General features: G+C 41.0%; 1 protein-coding gene across 2 annotated transcripts in view; it reads right to left on the minus strand.

Moving 5' to 3' along the window:
* The window catches only part of tie1 (tyrosine kinase with immunoglobulin-like and EGF-like domains 1), an 86,388-nt gene that overhangs the window by 35,248 nt on the left and 33,575 nt on the right, over positions 1-17,565 (minus strand). For both annotated transcript variants that reach the window (XM_060830563.1, XM_060830562.1), the window contains 7 exons: positions 16,798-16,938; positions 12,165-12,293; positions 11,124-11,269; positions 7,155-7,299; positions 5,635-5,796; positions 2,669-2,806; positions 1,394-1,681 (listed from right to left, as the gene is read on the minus strand). In XM_060830563.1, the coding sequence (XP_060686546.1) occupies positions 1,394-1,681; positions 2,669-2,806; positions 5,635-5,796; positions 7,155-7,299; positions 11,124-11,269; positions 12,165-12,293; positions 16,798-16,938 (1,149 nt within the window). The remainder of the gene's footprint in view (positions 1-1,393; positions 1,682-2,668; positions 2,807-5,634; positions 5,797-7,154; positions 7,300-11,123; positions 11,270-12,164; positions 12,294-16,797; positions 16,939-17,565) is intronic.

The following is a 17,565-nucleotide window of genomic DNA, read 5'->3' on the forward strand; positions in this document are numbered from 1 at the left end:
AGAAGCTTATACTGCACCTCCTGACTCCCCGTAGCCTGTTCACGATCACCAAGATACAAGTCAGGAGTGTGATGTTGCACTCTCTACTTTCCAAGATGAATGCAGCTCCAACAACTGAGATGACTTTATTCAGTCAGGCTCTATGTTCCTGCAAGAGGCAGGGGATGGTCTATCTGTACAGAAGGGGCGTCCCACAATAGAGTGGAATAAATGACGCGTGGGTGTGGGACCATGCTCCGGGCAAGCTAAGAGCACCTACCCACCCTTACATCAGCAACTCTGATCAAACAATAACTCTTTAAAATTATTTATTCATGGGATATGGACATCGTAGTGGGGCCAGCATTCAATAGCTATCTCTAGTTGTCCTTGGGGATGTGGTGGTGAGCTGCCTCCTTGAACAATGGTGTTCCTGTATCTCAGTACATGTGATAATAATAAATCAAATCAAATCAAAGCTGCTAAATTGTAGGTGTTTGAGAACAAATATGATCTTACAGGTCATCTTTCTGGATAGATTGGCTAATAGGTGAACTTCTAACAAAGGGTATACTTGGAAAGAATGCAGTGAAAAGTTCACCAGATTGGTTCCTGGGATAAAAGGGTTATATGAGAGGGTTAAATAATTAGCCCTATACTCTTTGGAGTTTAGAAGAATGAAAGATGATCTCATTGAAACATACAAACTATTAAAGAGGCTTCACAGGGGTGGACAGTGTGAGACAAAAACAGAAATTGCTGGAAAAGCTCAGTAGGTCTGGTAGCATCTGTGGAGAAAAATCAGAGTTAACATTTCAGGTTGAGCAGTATAGGGGTAGGCAGTGTGAGGTTATCTTTCTAGAATGGAAGGGGAGTCCATAAACACATAGTGATGGTGTTGACGAGAGAGGGTTGTGACACAGATTGAGCATAAGTAGGTGATTATTTAGAACTAGATCAGATTAACCTTCCTCATTCAGGTAGTTATAAGTCTTTCAGAATGTTCACTGCAGAGGGTGATGGATGTTCCACTGTTGAACACATTTAAGACTTTGTTTGGTGGATTCTTGAACTTGCAGGGAATCAAGAGATATGGGGAGTGAGCAGGAGAAAGAACATCTGTTTCATTCATCTGTCTCAGATGGTGAGCTAAAAGTGCTTTTATTCAGTAACTTCACATCATTATTAAAATTTTTAAAAAGATCTGTCATATAGAAGATTATAGATCCCAATTGGTGAAAAACAACTGGAAATGCTACTTAACTATGTGGTCTGCTGTATTGCTCGCAAAACAAAGCTTTTCACTGTGCCTCAGTACACGTGACAATAAATTCAATTCAATTCAGATCAATTTACTTTCCAGGTTCAATTGTATGGAAAAAAACCTAAAAAGCTGTGGAATATCCTACATTACCTGCATCTACCTCCACCATGACTGACTCAGATGGTGGCCCAAGACTGTCACAATGGTATACCATGACGTCCACCTTGTACGCTTGTCCAGGTTGTAGATTTGTTATCTGTGTTGACCGGACTGACAGGGGCTGCACTCGAACCTCTTTCTTTATGGAATTTCCAGAGCCAGTGACTCGGACCACAAACCCAGTTCCAGGCTCATGATCTTTGGAGACGTTCCAGCTGACTGAGATGGTGTCCCTACCCTCAGCCAAAGCCCGGTCAATCTTTGCCACCATAGTGGGTTCTGACAAAAAAAGGAAAGGAACTGAATTCTGGTGCATTACCATGGAGGATGGGATACAGCAAGCAAAGCCGCAAAGCAGCACTTCGAGTAGACTGATAACAAAGATAATTACGTGTTATACAGTACAAACAATGCAAAATTAATAATTGGATAAATGTGGATAAGCGTCATCTTTATAGGAGACATGCTAATTAGTACAACCATGTCCATTAATAACTACAAGTTATTCACCATTCAATGCTTGAGAAACTTAGCAGGTCTGGCAAGAGAGAGGTGTGCTCCACAGATGCTGCCAAACCTGTAGTTTTTCCAGCATTCTCTGTGTTTCTCTTAGTATGGTCTCCTTTGCTGGGATGGACATTTAGCTTTATGAACAGGAGTTGGCATGGAGAGATTCAAACCCCATAACTTACTGAAAAGCATCATATTCAGGAATGATACCAAGGGATGAGCTGGACAGAGCTTACATCAATAATTCACTCGTTGAATTTCAAAGGTACTTTTCCTGGAACAAAGACTCTACAGCAGGAACATGAACAAAGCTTATTTCGAAAGCATAAAACACTTGCACAGCATTCAGTGTGACTTACCTGTCCATTGTGCCATGTGGTAATTTTACAGATCACTCAGAAAGTGACAATGTGTATGCTGTTGACTGGAGCTATGGATTGTGATGGTAGACACTGATATTCTTTCTACCATATTTCTAACCATGAATCTCTCCTATTCTTAGTGTCTGCCATTGGTGTACATCAGAAGGATAACATATTTGATTGCATTATGAATACACATCCCTTGGCCATCAAGTCTTGGGTTGGGTATCAACTTAAGGTTCTGGTTTAGAGGCAGGGATACTACTCACTGTGTCACAAGACCTTTCAGTCACTATGTGCTGTGCATATGCAAGAATTTGCCTCGAGAAATTTTAGTTCACGAAGCATGTTGGTAACAGCTCCATCAATCAAATAGACATATCTAAAAACATACCTGGACAATCCGTTTCCAAGATAGCATCGGGACCTGGGGGCCCCTCTCCTCCTTCTCCGGGACGAGTGAGTTGTACTCGAACCAGATAGCTTGTTGAAGGTTTCAAATTCATCAGTGTGATTGGCTCATTATTATCAACTGAAATAATGGAGACAAGACATTTCTTAATTCCAGTCAAGGTGTTATTACATTATAGCTGAAAATGTGTTGCTGGTTAAAGCACAGCAGGTTAGGCAGCATCCAAGGAATAGGAAATTTGACGTTTCGGGCATAAGCCCTTCATCAGGAATGAGGAGAGTGTGCCAAGCAGGCTAAGATAAAAGGTAGGGAGGAGGGACTTGGGGGAGGGGCGATGGAGATGTGATAGGTGGAAGGAGGTCATGGTGAGGGTGATAGGCCGGAGTGGGGTGGGGGCGGAGAGGTCAGGAAGAAGATTGCAGGTTAGGAGGGCGGTGCTGAGTTGAGGGAACCGACTGAGACAAGGTGGGGGGAGGGGAAATGAGGAAACTGGAGAAATCTGAGTTCATTCCTTGTGGTTGGAGGGTTCCCAGGCGGAAGATGAGGCGCTCCTCCTCCAGCCGTCATGTTGTTATGTTCCCAGGCGCCTCATCTTCCGCCTGGGAACCCTCCAACCACAAGGAATGAACTCAGATTTCTCCAGTTTCCTCATTTCCCCTCCCCCTACCTTGTCTCAGTCGGTTCCCTCAACTCAGCACCGCCCTCCTAACCTGCAATCTTCTTCCTGACCTCTCCGCCCCCACCCCACTCCGGCCTATCACCCTCACCTTGACCTCCTTCCACCAATCACATCTCCATCGCCCCACCCCCAAGTCCCTCCTCCCTACCTTTTATCTTAGCCTGCTTGGCACACTCTCCTCATTCCTGATGAAGGGCTTATGCCCGAAACGTCGAATTTCCTATTCCTTGGATGCTGCCTAACCTGCTGTGCTTTATCCAGCAACACATTTTCAGCTGTGATCTCCAGCATCTGCAGACCTCATTTTTTACCCGTTATTACATTATACTTCAGTAATAATTGCTGCCAATCTGTACATGTAAGTGTTTTAGTACACATAGGACTAGCAGATTCTACTCAAATGACACATAAAATGTGCCAGACCAGTTCAATAATGTGTAGAGCACTATTAGGACATCACTGGACTCCCTCAAGGTGAATACCACACATCTACATAGGGAGAGAATGAAACTGTTATGAGTATCTTCACGACTTTAGGAGAATGAGGAGAGTTCCCACAGAAATCTATAAAATTCTAACAGGATTAGACAGGTTAGATGCAGAAAGGATGTTCTCAATGACGAGGAAGTCCAAAACTAGGGGTCACAAACTAAAGATAAGGGATAAGTCTTTTAGGATAGAAATGAGGAGAAATTTCTTCAATGAGAGAGTGGAAATCTCTGCCACAGAAAGAAGTTGAGGTTAAAACATTGAATGTTTTCAAATATCAAAGGATATGGGGAGAAAGCAGGATCAAGGTGCTGAGTTGGATGGTCAGTCATGATCATATTGAATGGCGGAGCAGGCTGGAAGGGCTGAATGACCTACTCCTGCTCCTATATCAATGCACTTGAAAGAGGTTGGCATGGATGAGTTGGATTGGAGGGTCTGTTTCTGTGCTGTATGACTCTGTGACTCTAAGTGAAGAACTGTTGGAAGGGTACTGTCCAGCCTTGATTGGAGCCACCTACCAACTGTATATGCACATCTGCAGGCTGAAGTGGTCTGACTTTGGCAGAGTTTCAGTGTGTGCAGACACTCTCATTGGTCCCAACATATTAACATGCATTTACAACCCAAATTTCTTGCACATTGTTTGTACGCCCTCTTCACTTACCTAATTATTTATCCAGATCTGTAAATAAAGATATACACATATCCATAATGCATAATATATAAAGACCTACGGAATTAAAGTGATTTTAACACATTATCACTCAGGCAGAACTTGCACCATCTAGCACCAGAAATAGAAATACTTGGTCTCAGAAAATTCTAAGGCAGAGTTAGCTGCAAACCTGAATCAGACCAAGAGAGGACTCTTCATGTGTTTTCTCTGCTAATGCAACTTTCCATGATTTTTGGGTCAAAAGAAAATTGTCTTGTGGAAAACCATCCTCATAATTAGAGACACAGTTCTCAATGATTTGCATTACCATCTAACCGTTATTGGTCTTTTTGAATAGCAATATTATCCATAAAGTCCTAGGAAGCGTTGCTGAACAAAGAAGCCTTGGAGTGCAGGTTCATAGCTCCTTGAAAGTAGAGTCGCAGCTAGATAGGATAGTGAAGAAGGCATTTGGTATGCTTTCCTTTATTGGTCTGAGTATTGAGTACAGGTGTTGCGAGGGCATGCTGAGGCTGTACAGGACATTGGTTATGCCACTTTTAGAATATTACGTGCAATTTTGGTCTCCTACCTAGCAGAAGGATGTGATTGTGAAACTTAAAAGGGTTCAGAAAAGATTTACAAGGATGTTGCCAGGGTTGGAAGATTGAGCTATAGGGAGAAGTTGAATATGCTGGGGCTGTTTTCCCTGGAGTGTCGGAAGCTGAGGGGTGACTTTATGGAGGTTTATAAAATTATGAGAGGCATGGATAGGATAAATAGACAAGGTCTTTTCCCTGGGGTCGGGGAGTCCAGAACTAGAGGGCATAAGTTCAGGGTGAGAGGGGAAAGATATAAAAGAGACATAAGGAGCAACATTTTAACGCAGTGGGTGGTGCATGTGTGGAATGGGCTGCCAGAGGAAGTGGAGGAGGCTAATACAATTACAACATTTAAAAGGCATCTGGATGGGTATATGAACAGAAAGGGATTGGAAGGATATGGGTTGGGTGCTGGCAGATGGGACGAGATTGGATTGGGATATCTGGTCAGCATGGACAAGTTCGAACAAAGAATCTGTTTCCGTGCTGCACATCTCTATGACTCTGTGACTTTATTTACCTACTATTGAAGACCACTGCGCCCCACTGTCATTTGGTTTATAGAGCAGTTTCACAGATTTCACCGGCCCATCTCCAGTGAAGTTCACGCTGTTTGGATCCACTTTTAGTTGCTTGCTTTTCTTTTCCAGGAGTCTTGGTATGCTTATTGGGACAGGAGGTTCTGAAATGAAAATTGGCATTAGTTTCTTGAAATTAAACCTTACAAATGATCCATCAGAACAATCTAAAACACTGAGTCAAAAGGTAAATCCATAAATGACATCTCAAAAATAGTTGTCCAAAAGAAGTAAAACTTTGAAAAAGTATATCCATTTACAGAGGAAAGATAATAATGCCATATTGGTTAATGAAGAATAATTTTCAACTCACGCCAAATTCAATTAGATTTGGTTAAACTTTCTTCAGTTCAAATCATCAGAGGGAAGACATTTTTAGTATCTCAGTCAGATTGATATACATTCACTCATGGGATATAGGGATGGCTGGCTGGGCCAGTGTTTATTGTCCACCCCTAGTTGCACTTGAGAAGGTAGTCACTGCAGTGACTTTCATGTTGACAGAGTCATAATGCCTTTAGAGAGGGTATTCTAGGATTTTGACCGGCAATAATGAAGGAATGGTGTTTTATTTTCAAGTCAGGAGGGTGAGTAGCTTGGAGGGAAATATGCAGAAGGTGGTGTCCCCATGTATGTGCTGCCCTTGATCTGAAGTTAAGGGCAAAGGTTCTATTTGTTAGTGGTGTGCTTGTTTCTGGTGCATTCTGTATCTAGGCCATTATGGAACATGCTGGTTCCTCGATGAAATGGCACCCCAGCATGTAGACAATCACGTGGCAGAGTGGGTCAGTGGGTAGCACTGTTGCCTCACAGCGCCAGGGACCTGGATTTGATTCCAACCTCGGGCAACTGTCTTATGTGGAGTTTGCATATTACCTCCGTGTCTGTGTGGGTTTCCTCTGCGTGCTCTAGTTTCCTCCCACAATCCAAAGATGTGCAGGTTAGGTGAATTGGCAATGCTAAATTACCCATAGGTTAGGTGCATTAGTCAGGGGAAATGTAAAGTGATAGGGGTGGAGTAATGGGTCTGGGTGGGAAATTTGCGGAGGGTTGGTGTGGACTTGTTGGGCCGAATGGCCTGTTTCCACACTGTAGGGATTCTATGAACTAGACTTATTCAGGTTCCTCTTCTGACTGGAACTGTCCGTTCAGCAGATGTGTCCAACACCTTCACCTCCCACCCTGTCTCTCCCCTAACCCATGGCCCCCCGTGTGGTGCTCTCAGTGCTCAGGACCTCCTTAACTGGATGGTGAGGGCAACCTTTGACCACTAATTGGTCTGGAATTCAACAAACATGTCACCGTGGCACCATTTGGGGTTGGGATACAGGAATGATCTGGACCCCAGGACAATAATTCAGTCCACAATAATACTATGTACAGTTAGATTTTAAAAGATTCCACACAGCAACTCAAATGTGAAAATCTCAGCCCAAAGTATTAAGCTTTCAGAGTCTCCTACCTTTCACAATGATTTTGAATCTCCTCGAGTCAGTGCCAGTGGATGTGCTGACTCTACACTCCCAGACCCCCGCATCCAACAAACTTATCTGTGGCAATTTGAATTCTGAAGTGGTTAAATTCCCTTGCATGATGGATTTGGTTGCCTGTGAATGAAAATACAAAATACAATGCAATTAATTTCAGACTTTTCACTGAAAATATGACAATAATTGATTACTCTTTTTATCTGAAAAATGGACTTGCATACAATAACATGGTAATAGATCCTCATTCTATAAAATGATAAGGAATTCCATACAGTGACACAGCATCCACTCTTTATCTGCACGAGAAGATACCCTCAGAACTCACTGTTTGCAATTGACTAGGATCCGGCCATGCCACTGTGAATTCTTGCTCCTTACATTAAGGAAGTAGAGATAAGCAGCAGACAGAAATTTGCCAGGGGACTGCATTAGTGTGCACTTGAATGGAAAAACAATGTCGGTTGCTTACAAAGAAGTTAGCATCCAAATACTTAGACAGTTAAGGCATGTCAAGAGATGCACCATTGGGTGAAGATTAGAAGCAATTCTAACCTAAAGATAGAGTTGCACTATTGCAAAGATCGCAAAAGGCATTATCGCTTTAAGACAGATAATTGACACTCAACATATGATGCTCTAACAGAAGGGAACTCCACCTTTCTGCAAATTCAGCCATCAGGCATTCAGCCAACAGCCCAGACTGCTAGTCAGGAGATATAAAAACATATATAATACAACAGATAGTCCAGGCCAAATATGTACATCTGAGATGTCACATTAGTGCATATACTTAGTTGTTAATAAACCTCCGGATATGACTCTGTGGTACATAAGGTGATGGTAAAATCGCCATAGTCTGACTAGGTTGCTCTCTCATAAGAGAAACGATTGGTGTTGAGTTTAATCTGAGTGTCATCACAGTTCAGATGTGGAGAGGCAAGTTTGAGAATGCTAGTACGAGAATTGAACCTGCTCTGTTCATTTACTCTGCATTGCAAACCAGCTATCCAGCCAACTGAACTAACTGACCTGCAAATGCTACGCAGGTATATGCTACATGGCTAAACATATAGAAAACCATTAAACATAACAGGTAGTAGCTTCATTAAATAAACAAGCACATTAAACAACAATGGGAGAACCTGAAAGACTTTTATTTTGCTGGACCTGGGCATGATTTATATGTGACCACATTCTGGTAAAGAATAGTAACAGTCACCTTCAAATATCCATGTCTGAATCAATGATACACATCTTGCTTAATTTTACTAGTTTGCATAAAGTTTTAAATCCCACATTCCTAAGATGATGACAATTCGACGGACTTTGGATGGAAAGGTGGTGGAGCCTCATTTGGAACTGCAAAGGGAGGCCATTTGGCCGAATTTGTCTGTGCTGATTTACTCAAGCAAATCTCACTGCTGTGTTATCTCTGCCGAATCCTTTACTTCTTTTACTTCAGCCATCAACTTTCCCTTACAAGATACAATGGTTTCTGCTCAACCATTGAATGCACTCTCAGTGAAAATTTACTGAGCGTGGTCTCCATTATTTAGAGCAATGCAGGAACATCAATAATAAGCACTGAAGGAATTCTGCAAGCAGTTAATCCCTGATCTCCACCTGTTGGTATTGTAAGTTATCTGCTTGCAAAAGTACATGACACTAATTCTCCCGGCGCTTACATTGGTGTACTTGCTTCAGGTCCACCCAGTTCAAGTGCAGCTAATCTGAAAGATGACATTTCTGGGGTGCTGTTTGTATGATACATGCAGGAGATTGGGCTTTCAGATTTTGCTTTTAATTTATCATCTTAATGTTTTCACTGCACCAGTGGTTCACTCTAGCGTTGCTGAGCCCAAAAGGATCTCTGTAGATATAGCCTAAACTTGGATTTAAACATTATAATCTGCATGCATGGTTTTTGAGGGTGAAGAGTGGATGAGTGAGGAAAAGTTTAATAACACAACTAGGGAGCCAGCATTGGCACAATGGATTGAATGGCCTCCTTCTGTGCTGCACCCTCATCCATCCCTTTGGACAGATTTAACTCTCCTTCTGATTAGCCTCCTTGTTTTTGTCTGTGTCAATTAGGGGTCATCAAAAACCTGATGTATGCGTCCTACATCTTCCCTCTGTTTGCTTATCCACAGCGCCTCCTAGTTAAGCAAAGCTTCAATTTTAAAATTCTCACCTTGGTTTTGAAATCAATTCATAATCTTACCATTTCCTCTCTCTGTAACCTGCTCCAGCCCTACAAATCATTGCAATATTCAGGGTTATTCTAGTTCTGCCCTCTTGTATTTTAATTGTTTCACTATTGGACACAAGCCTTCAAATGTTAAGGTCCAAAGTTCTTGAATCACCACCCAACACTTCTCAACCATTTCATCTCTCCTCCTTCTTTAAAAATGCTCCTTAAAACATACCTTTTTGACCACTTTTTTCTTAGATTAATTACTTACAGTGTGGAAACAGGCCCTTCAGCCCAACAAGTCCACACCAACCCAGACCCATTCCCCTCCACCTAACACTATGGGCAATTTAGCATGGCCAGTTCACCTAACCTGCACATTTTTGGATTGTGGGAGGAAACCAGAGGAAACCCATGCAGATATGGGAAGAATGCGCAAACTCCACACAGAGAGTCGCCTGAGGCAGGAATTGAACCCGGGTCTCTGGTGCTGTGAGGCAGCAGTCCTACCTACTGTGCCACCGTTTTGGCTATCTTATGTAATATCTCCTATGTGGCTCACCGTCAAAGTTTATTTAGTACTTTTGTCGCTCTTTGGGATGTTATACGATGTTGGAAGTGGAATATGAACAGATGTTGTTTTAGAATCATTGCACAATTCTATAATGAGAGGAATGCAAAATGCCACACGTCAACTTTCCTGAGCTCAGGGTGCACATGACGGCTGTGCTTTTTTGATCATTGCCGTTTATACAGATTGTAATGTTATGGAATCTTACCAATGACAGTAAGTAAATTAATGATCAAATAACATTTGAACGCCTAGAAAAGATACATTCAAATTTGATATACATCATTGAACTATTTAAACTTTTTCTCCACTGCTGAGGACCGATGATGTAATTAAACCACATGTACAGTGTTCATAGTTCAAACTGTGTTTATCATCAGATGAGGCCACTGCAAATCTAACTGCAATGTACCATCTCAACTTTCATCATATTACTGTGCATACGATTCTTCTGTTTCATTTTATCATCAATTGACTCAGTGTATAGCTATTCTGCGTCTCATCCAGGGATTGTACTCATGTGTTTGTGGCTCACAGATCATTCCCCAATATGTTGCTGCTTGTATCGATCACAGACCTTTCCCTAACAATCACGTTACTCTCTGTGTAGATCACTGGCCTCCAGCCCCTGCTATGATTATGATTCTATGTATATAATTCAAAAGTTCTCTTCCTCGGCAATCATGGCTGAGTATTTATAGCTTCTTTCTCTTCCTGTGATCATGCTGTCGCGTGCTTATCTCAATAGTCCTGAATAGTCATAGATACAATGATGCAGTGAGATAAAATAAACTGCAGAACATCAACACTAACATAGACTCATTGGACTACATGGCTTCTTTCTGTACTGCAAAACTCCATTTAAGGTATTTTCTAATCCACCTGTTCAGGGATAATATTACAAACCTTTGGAACAGGTGACACTTGAACCCACGCCTCCTGGCCCAGAAGTAGGGGCACTACCACTATAAAAGATTCCAAAAATCCATTTAATTCTATATAATAGTAAATATGTAGGAAATACTGGTAATGGAAAAAAATTGGAATAATTCTCTTAATCATTGATCATAGCAATACAAACAGTTGTTGGTCACAAACTCTTGATCTGCAATTCAAGTTTTTAAGCTTAGATTGGTAAAGTCTGTAAGTTAGAGAAATATCTCTTGTGAGATTCACCTTCAAAATTGCTCCATTAGGTTTACGGATCTGAATTTCCTTGTTACTGGGCAGTGGTTTTGCTGAGGCAGAACATTTCATTACTGGGCTTGAGTTAAGGTTCAGTTCAACTTCTGTAAATGTGTCAACGATCTTTGGGATGTGATCTTAAGGGAAAAAATATATATATTACTAACTTTTATTAAAATGTATTACTATTTAGCTTAATAAGTACACAAGTGTTTTAATTGTACAATACATTATCATCCAGACCCTCACCTTCAACGTTATTAGTAACTCCAAAATCCCTATACTGCTACAATCATCAATATTACTGTCTCCAGTATTATTACAACCCTTTTGTTCTGGAGATCTTGGATTTTCTGGCAAAACTGGTATTGTGTGTCCAATCTTAGTTGCTTTGGTATTAATGGATCTTCTATATGAGCCAGTGAGTATTTTGACACAAGTAAATAGCTTACAACGTCACATCGTAAGTTGATTAAGAACCAACAAAGACGATATAGGATTAAATTTATACATAAGCCAGACTGTATGAAACTGCAGTTTTCTTTGCTAAAGAACTCAACAAATGTTTAGGAATTATCTGATAATAAAATGTTATTTCCAGATTTTTAGATTCTGCTAGTGCCAGTGTGCATATTCCTATATTTTTTGATCCACACGTACCAAATTAAAATAATAAAGCAGGCTTTGCCATGAAATCAACCAAATAATTTGATAGCTGCTTTAATGCAGGATTTATTTTGTAGCAGAATGTTAATTTTGGCATTCAAATAAGTAATACTGAGTTTATTTTTTACAAATTATGCTAGAGTAAATCATAGCATGGTGAGCACAGCTCATGAAACACAATAATTTGAATGGTGCAAAAGGTTGCATCCTGCTTGATAATACATGAATGAAAGCTCCTTTTAAATTGGTTCTTTCTTTTGAACTAGCAACCATTCGTCTGAGGAAAGTAAACATTGGTCCCTACTCCAACAAACGCACATGCATGCAACAATACACATTCAGAAGTGAAATCATAGTGTCTCGTACCTGACTTCTCACAGTATTGGCCATGCCATCCAACTGGGCATTTACAGCCATGGAATCGATCACATGATGCTCCATTTTGACACTGACACTTCAGCCTACATTCTGGTCCATAGGTGTTTGGGCTACACTCTGTGAACATAATTTTAAATCAGGTAGCTATCCACATCAGGCAACTTAAATCATAGGCCCAGATTTTCTAATGGCCGGATAATCAGTTCTGTGCAGTGGTTTGCACTGCTGCCTCACAGTGCCAGAGACCCGGGTTCAATTCCCACCTCAGGCAACTGTTTGTGTGGAGTTTGCATGTTCTCCCCGTGTCTGATTGGGTTTCCTCCCAAAGTCCAAACAAAAATGTGCAGGTTAGGTGAGAATTGGCCATGCTAAATTGCCCGTAGTGTTAGGTAGAGGGGTAAATGTAGGGCAATGGGTCTGGGTGGGTTGCTCTTCGGCGGGTCGGTGTGGACTTGTTGGGCCAAAGGGCCTGTTTCCACACTGTAAGTAATGTAGATCTAAATGTAGATGGGATTCTGCAGTTAGAGCAGAGCCCAAAGGAATTGTCCAGGAAATTGAAAACTCCTCTGGGAAATTCCCCTACTCCTGAAATCCTCCAAAAGTCTCAATTTAAATTAAAGCATACTAGAGGGTTCCACCGCAGTTAAGTAAATAGTTACTTAGGGAATGTTGGACTATTAAATAGCTGGTCTAACTGTTGAGTAACTATTCAACTGAGCACGCCCCACCCTGACCCATACCTTTTTACATCACACCTCACAACTCATTACCTCATTATTCTCCCAGGCTGCTTTCACCCACCCTAGACCCTGAATGGACACTCTGCTATGTGCCTGAACCCAACAAACCCACCCAGCAGCCCCACCCCCTAATGCCTGGAACACACTGACACCCCTCCACTGGGCCTGACAGCCCCTTCCATGCCCAGGGCATAATATGCTGGGATTTGAACCCTCCCGCTTCTCCCCTGATGTTGCATCCACCTCCTTACCTCCTACTCACTTGGCACCCTATCTACCTGGCACCCTATCCTTGCCCACAGATTTACCTTCTGCACGTACTGTTTCACAGTAACTGTCAAAGTGGTTGTGAGGGTGGGGCAATGTATTTCAGAATAAGGCAAATGACTGCCATGAAAACAGGGCTGTGGTTTCTGTGGAGCCCTGTTTACTCGATACTAAGAGGGGTTTACCAATGAAGGCACACTCTGCATTTCGGAAGAAGCCCTGAAGGAGTCGAGTAGCAACCCACCCAGACTCTTGCCCTCAGAAAATTTCACACATATCCTCCAGTTCAAAATGGATGAAATGACTTGAAGCTATTTGTATGTTATAAAAGGGCAATACATAGTTTGCAGTAAATTATTATGGAGGATGGAATTCAATGGATTGCAGAGTCCACATAGGGATACATGTTCCTAAAATATTACAGATTATCACAGTACATTTTAACAACAAGAGAATATTCAGCAAGTAGTGAGTTACTGATTCTGCATAGCTGGTGATTGATAGCTAGTAATACATTACATATTGCTTAATGCTAATTTACTTGCTTACTATATACAAAAATGTCTAATTGTGTATTTTACACAAGGAAAGACAGAGCTGGTGATGTATTCCAGAATGACATGAAGCTGTTAGGATGAGGGGTGGGAATATTGCTCTACCTTTGCACTTTCTTCATGAATTTGAATATTGAAAATGTTTTTATGTTAATTTGAGGAATGAGCAGCTGCAGCAATTGCACAAATAAATTTATCAAAAAACAGACTGCTAGCAAGCTGGGCATCTTTCTCAAAGGTAAAGTTAAACTGTTTAAAATGCTCAGCCTTTGAACGCCTAAACGGGTGTTATTTAACCAGCCCAAGTCAGCTGGGTGAGGCAGCAAGGTACTAAATGGAAACTCACTAAGTTGGGTGACTTTATGTTTGGCAGCACACAGATACTCAGACACTGAACATAGTAAATAAAGCAACAGCCTCCACTAACTGGGTGATATTTTGAATCCCTGAAGAATTTTCCTTTATTGGTTTTGAATAAAATAGCAAGATGTTACTTGGATATGCTAACATTATGTACAGTTGAAAATGTGTTGCTGGTTAAAGCACAGCAGGTCAGGCAGCATCCAAGGAATAGGAAATTCGACGTTTCGGGCATAAGCCCTTCTGCCCGAAACGTCGAATTTCCTATTCCTTGAATGCTGCCTGACCTGCTGTGCTTTAACCAGCAACACATTTTCAACTGTGATCTCCAGCATCTGCAGACCTCATTTTTTACCCTAACATTATGTACAGCCAGGTACAAGTGACTCAGAGACAAATCACAATTAACACTTTAAAGGCTGTTCATAGGCTCCCTCCAGTGTGGAAGCAGGCAATTCAGCCCATCAAGTCCACACCAACCCTCGAAACAGCATCCCACCCGGATCCACTCCCCTATCCCCATAATCATGGATTTCCCATAGCCAATCCACTCATCTTAAACATCTCTGGACACTATGGGCAATTTAACATGGCCAATCCACCTGAACTGCACATTCTTGGTCAGTGGGAGGAACCTGGAACACATGGAGGAAACCTACTAGACACAGAGATAATTACACAAACTCCACACAGACAGTTGCCCAAGGGTGGAAATGAAACTAGGTCCCTGATACACCGAGCCACCAAAATGGTTTCCAACACCTCCTGCAGCCACAGCACACTTCCCCTTGAAGAGGTGAAGGCTGGTTTTGACTGGTACATCTAGCCTTTCACAATTTTAACGTAGCTGCTGAGGCATTGTAGCCATTTAACAAAATGATGAGCACTAGTTACACACTGTAGACATTTTAAATCAGTAGGAAGAATAAAGTCAATGTATTGCTGGCATCACTTTAAACAGACACAAGTGAATCAAACAGCTGTTGTTGAGTTAGAAATAAAACTTTGAATATAAACATAGCTTTCTACCAAAATAAACAGAGTTGAAAAGTAATTGCACGGCCTAAGTACCATCACATTTTTCAGCTATGTAGTACACTAATTAACGGCAATTTGCAGAACCTGCTAATTGGTTTTATAATTCAAAAGTCTTGCTGATGGGTATTGTGGGAGAGGGTTCTTTATGCTATTGAATAGCAGTGACTAGGGTGCAGTTGGAGAGGCATGGGAAGGGAAATTATTTTTAAGACTAACTTGGGGCTCAAAATATATATTGAAGGAACTTTCCCTGATAAATCTGATAGTTTGTATGAGGCATTTGAAAGGAATTTACTTGATTCATCTCATTCTTGTAATCATTGCTATTTGTCTACAAATCAACAATGACTGAAACTTAAAAGTAATTAATCAACCACAAGTAGTTTGGGGCATTTTAAAGATGTGAAAGGCATTATATAATGAAGCTGTTATGATACAGTTTTCTTCCAGCTGACTTTGTACTTGCAGGAGAATACCTATCTCTTGCATTTTGTTATAAAAAGGGAAATTACAGACATGTCGCTAAACAGAAACACGATCCTGTAGAAAGAGATCTGTCTGTCTCTCAAAGTGGCTTCTATAAAGCATCCACAAAATAATTTGACAGGAAGCAGAGTGCAGTCACGACAAGCACCATGCAGTTTGTGTTGACTTTGTCATTTAGCAAGGGAATGTGTATGGAGGACTGCAGAAAATGACCTGTTTTTTTTAATAGCATCACTAAAACACTTTATATTTTGCAGCATTTTCATTTCATAAATATGGTATAGTATTAACTAGTGGTGGAGGGAGGAGGTTCTACAATGAATTATCTATTTGAAGAGGGTTCCTTTCAATCAAAAATGTTTCAGAACCTTCAAACTGAGAGTCTTTTCATTCCAAAGACTCAATGGATCATTTTTTGCTCATTCATTCATTCATTGGATTTGGGTCCTCTGGCCAGGCAGCAATTGTTATCTACTTCTAATTTCCCTTGAGAAGATTGCAGTGCTCAATAAAATGGAGACTACAAACTTAACATCATTATGTCACATGACATGATATGGTGATGACATCAAGATTTTATCCCTTAAAGATATATATCTTGTGTCATTGTGGAGAGAAGTTGAGGATCTTGACTCTAGTGACAGTGAAAGAACGCCAATATTGTTCTAATCTATATTTAGGGAATGTTTATTTAGGGTATAGAACAAGCCTCATCATTGATGTCAAAATTTATATTGAATTAATTTTTGACTTTGCTATCTCTTTCTTTTTAGGCATGGTTCCTTCCTAGAGTAGTCTGGCAATGAAACCTGTTGTGCCAATTTACTCATTCAACCCACGCAGACAGTGGAAGACTTCTGAAGTCAAAGCAATGAGTTTCTGAGGGTTTCCTGATCTCTGCCATGGGGAACACTCAGTTTCTTGAGTGTGAAGGTTAGAAAAAAGTATATATCTACTCTTTGGTATTCCCAGGATGAACCAAGATGAGTGGCAAATTCAATAGCTGTGCTTGACTTCAGAATTTATTATCTGATAGCATTTTTATGATGCAATTACCCAAAATCACCTTTACATATTGCTTAATCACAAATATAATATTTAATTAGAATATTTAATTTTGTGCACCATTGAACAAGGCTTCAGCTCTATAAAGGGGATGTTATTTTTTATACAGACCTTCACTGCATTTCCTCCCACGCCAACCGGCAGCACATGAACAACCGTAGGGATCAGGCAGACAAAATCTATAGCCGCTGCAGCTCTTCTGGCGCTTACAGTCTTCCTGGCAATTGCGACCAAATTTTCCTTTCTCACAGACTAAAAACCAGATAATGATTTGTTGAGATTCTGAAACATTTACAGTCACTGCTTATCACAAACCAAGTCCCAATTTATTGTAAAGCACTGATCATCATAGTTGTGCAGAGATGGCTTAGTTCAACCATCCTGCTCCCCAACGTCACAGTTAAAATTATCATCCTCCTGTTTAAATTTTTTTATGACCTTGCCTCTCTCTATGTCTCTAAACACCTCTGGCCCTACAAACTTTTGTTCCATCCCAGAGTACACTCTGTTCTGTTGACATTGTTCTCCTGTTATATCTTCCTCTCTTTGTCTCACCACTGGTGGCTGTGCTTATACCCATCTAGAGTGAACACTCTAGCCTTTCTTCCCAAAGACCATCTACCTCCACAAGATCCCTAAAACCCACAACTATTAGAAAGCCTTTTTCTCATTCTGCTTGGACATGACATGATGTGCGTGATGTACTGATGATCTGCCACTATCACACTGATACTTTAATGAGCTCCCACAATGTAAGAATGAAATGTGAGTCACACAGTGCTGAAAGAATTCATTGAGCCTTTATTACAGCACTTTGTATACGTGTGTATGAATTGCAAACACTTGCTTGTCTGGGCTTTAGCTGATGCTTCCCTCAAA

This window comes from Hemiscyllium ocellatum, chromosome 9 (assembly GCF_020745735.1).
Source record: "Hemiscyllium ocellatum isolate sHemOce1 chromosome 9, sHemOce1.pat.X.cur, whole genome shotgun sequence".
Classification (NCBI taxonomy): domain Eukaryota; kingdom Metazoa; phylum Chordata; class Chondrichthyes; order Orectolobiformes; family Hemiscylliidae; genus Hemiscyllium; species Hemiscyllium ocellatum.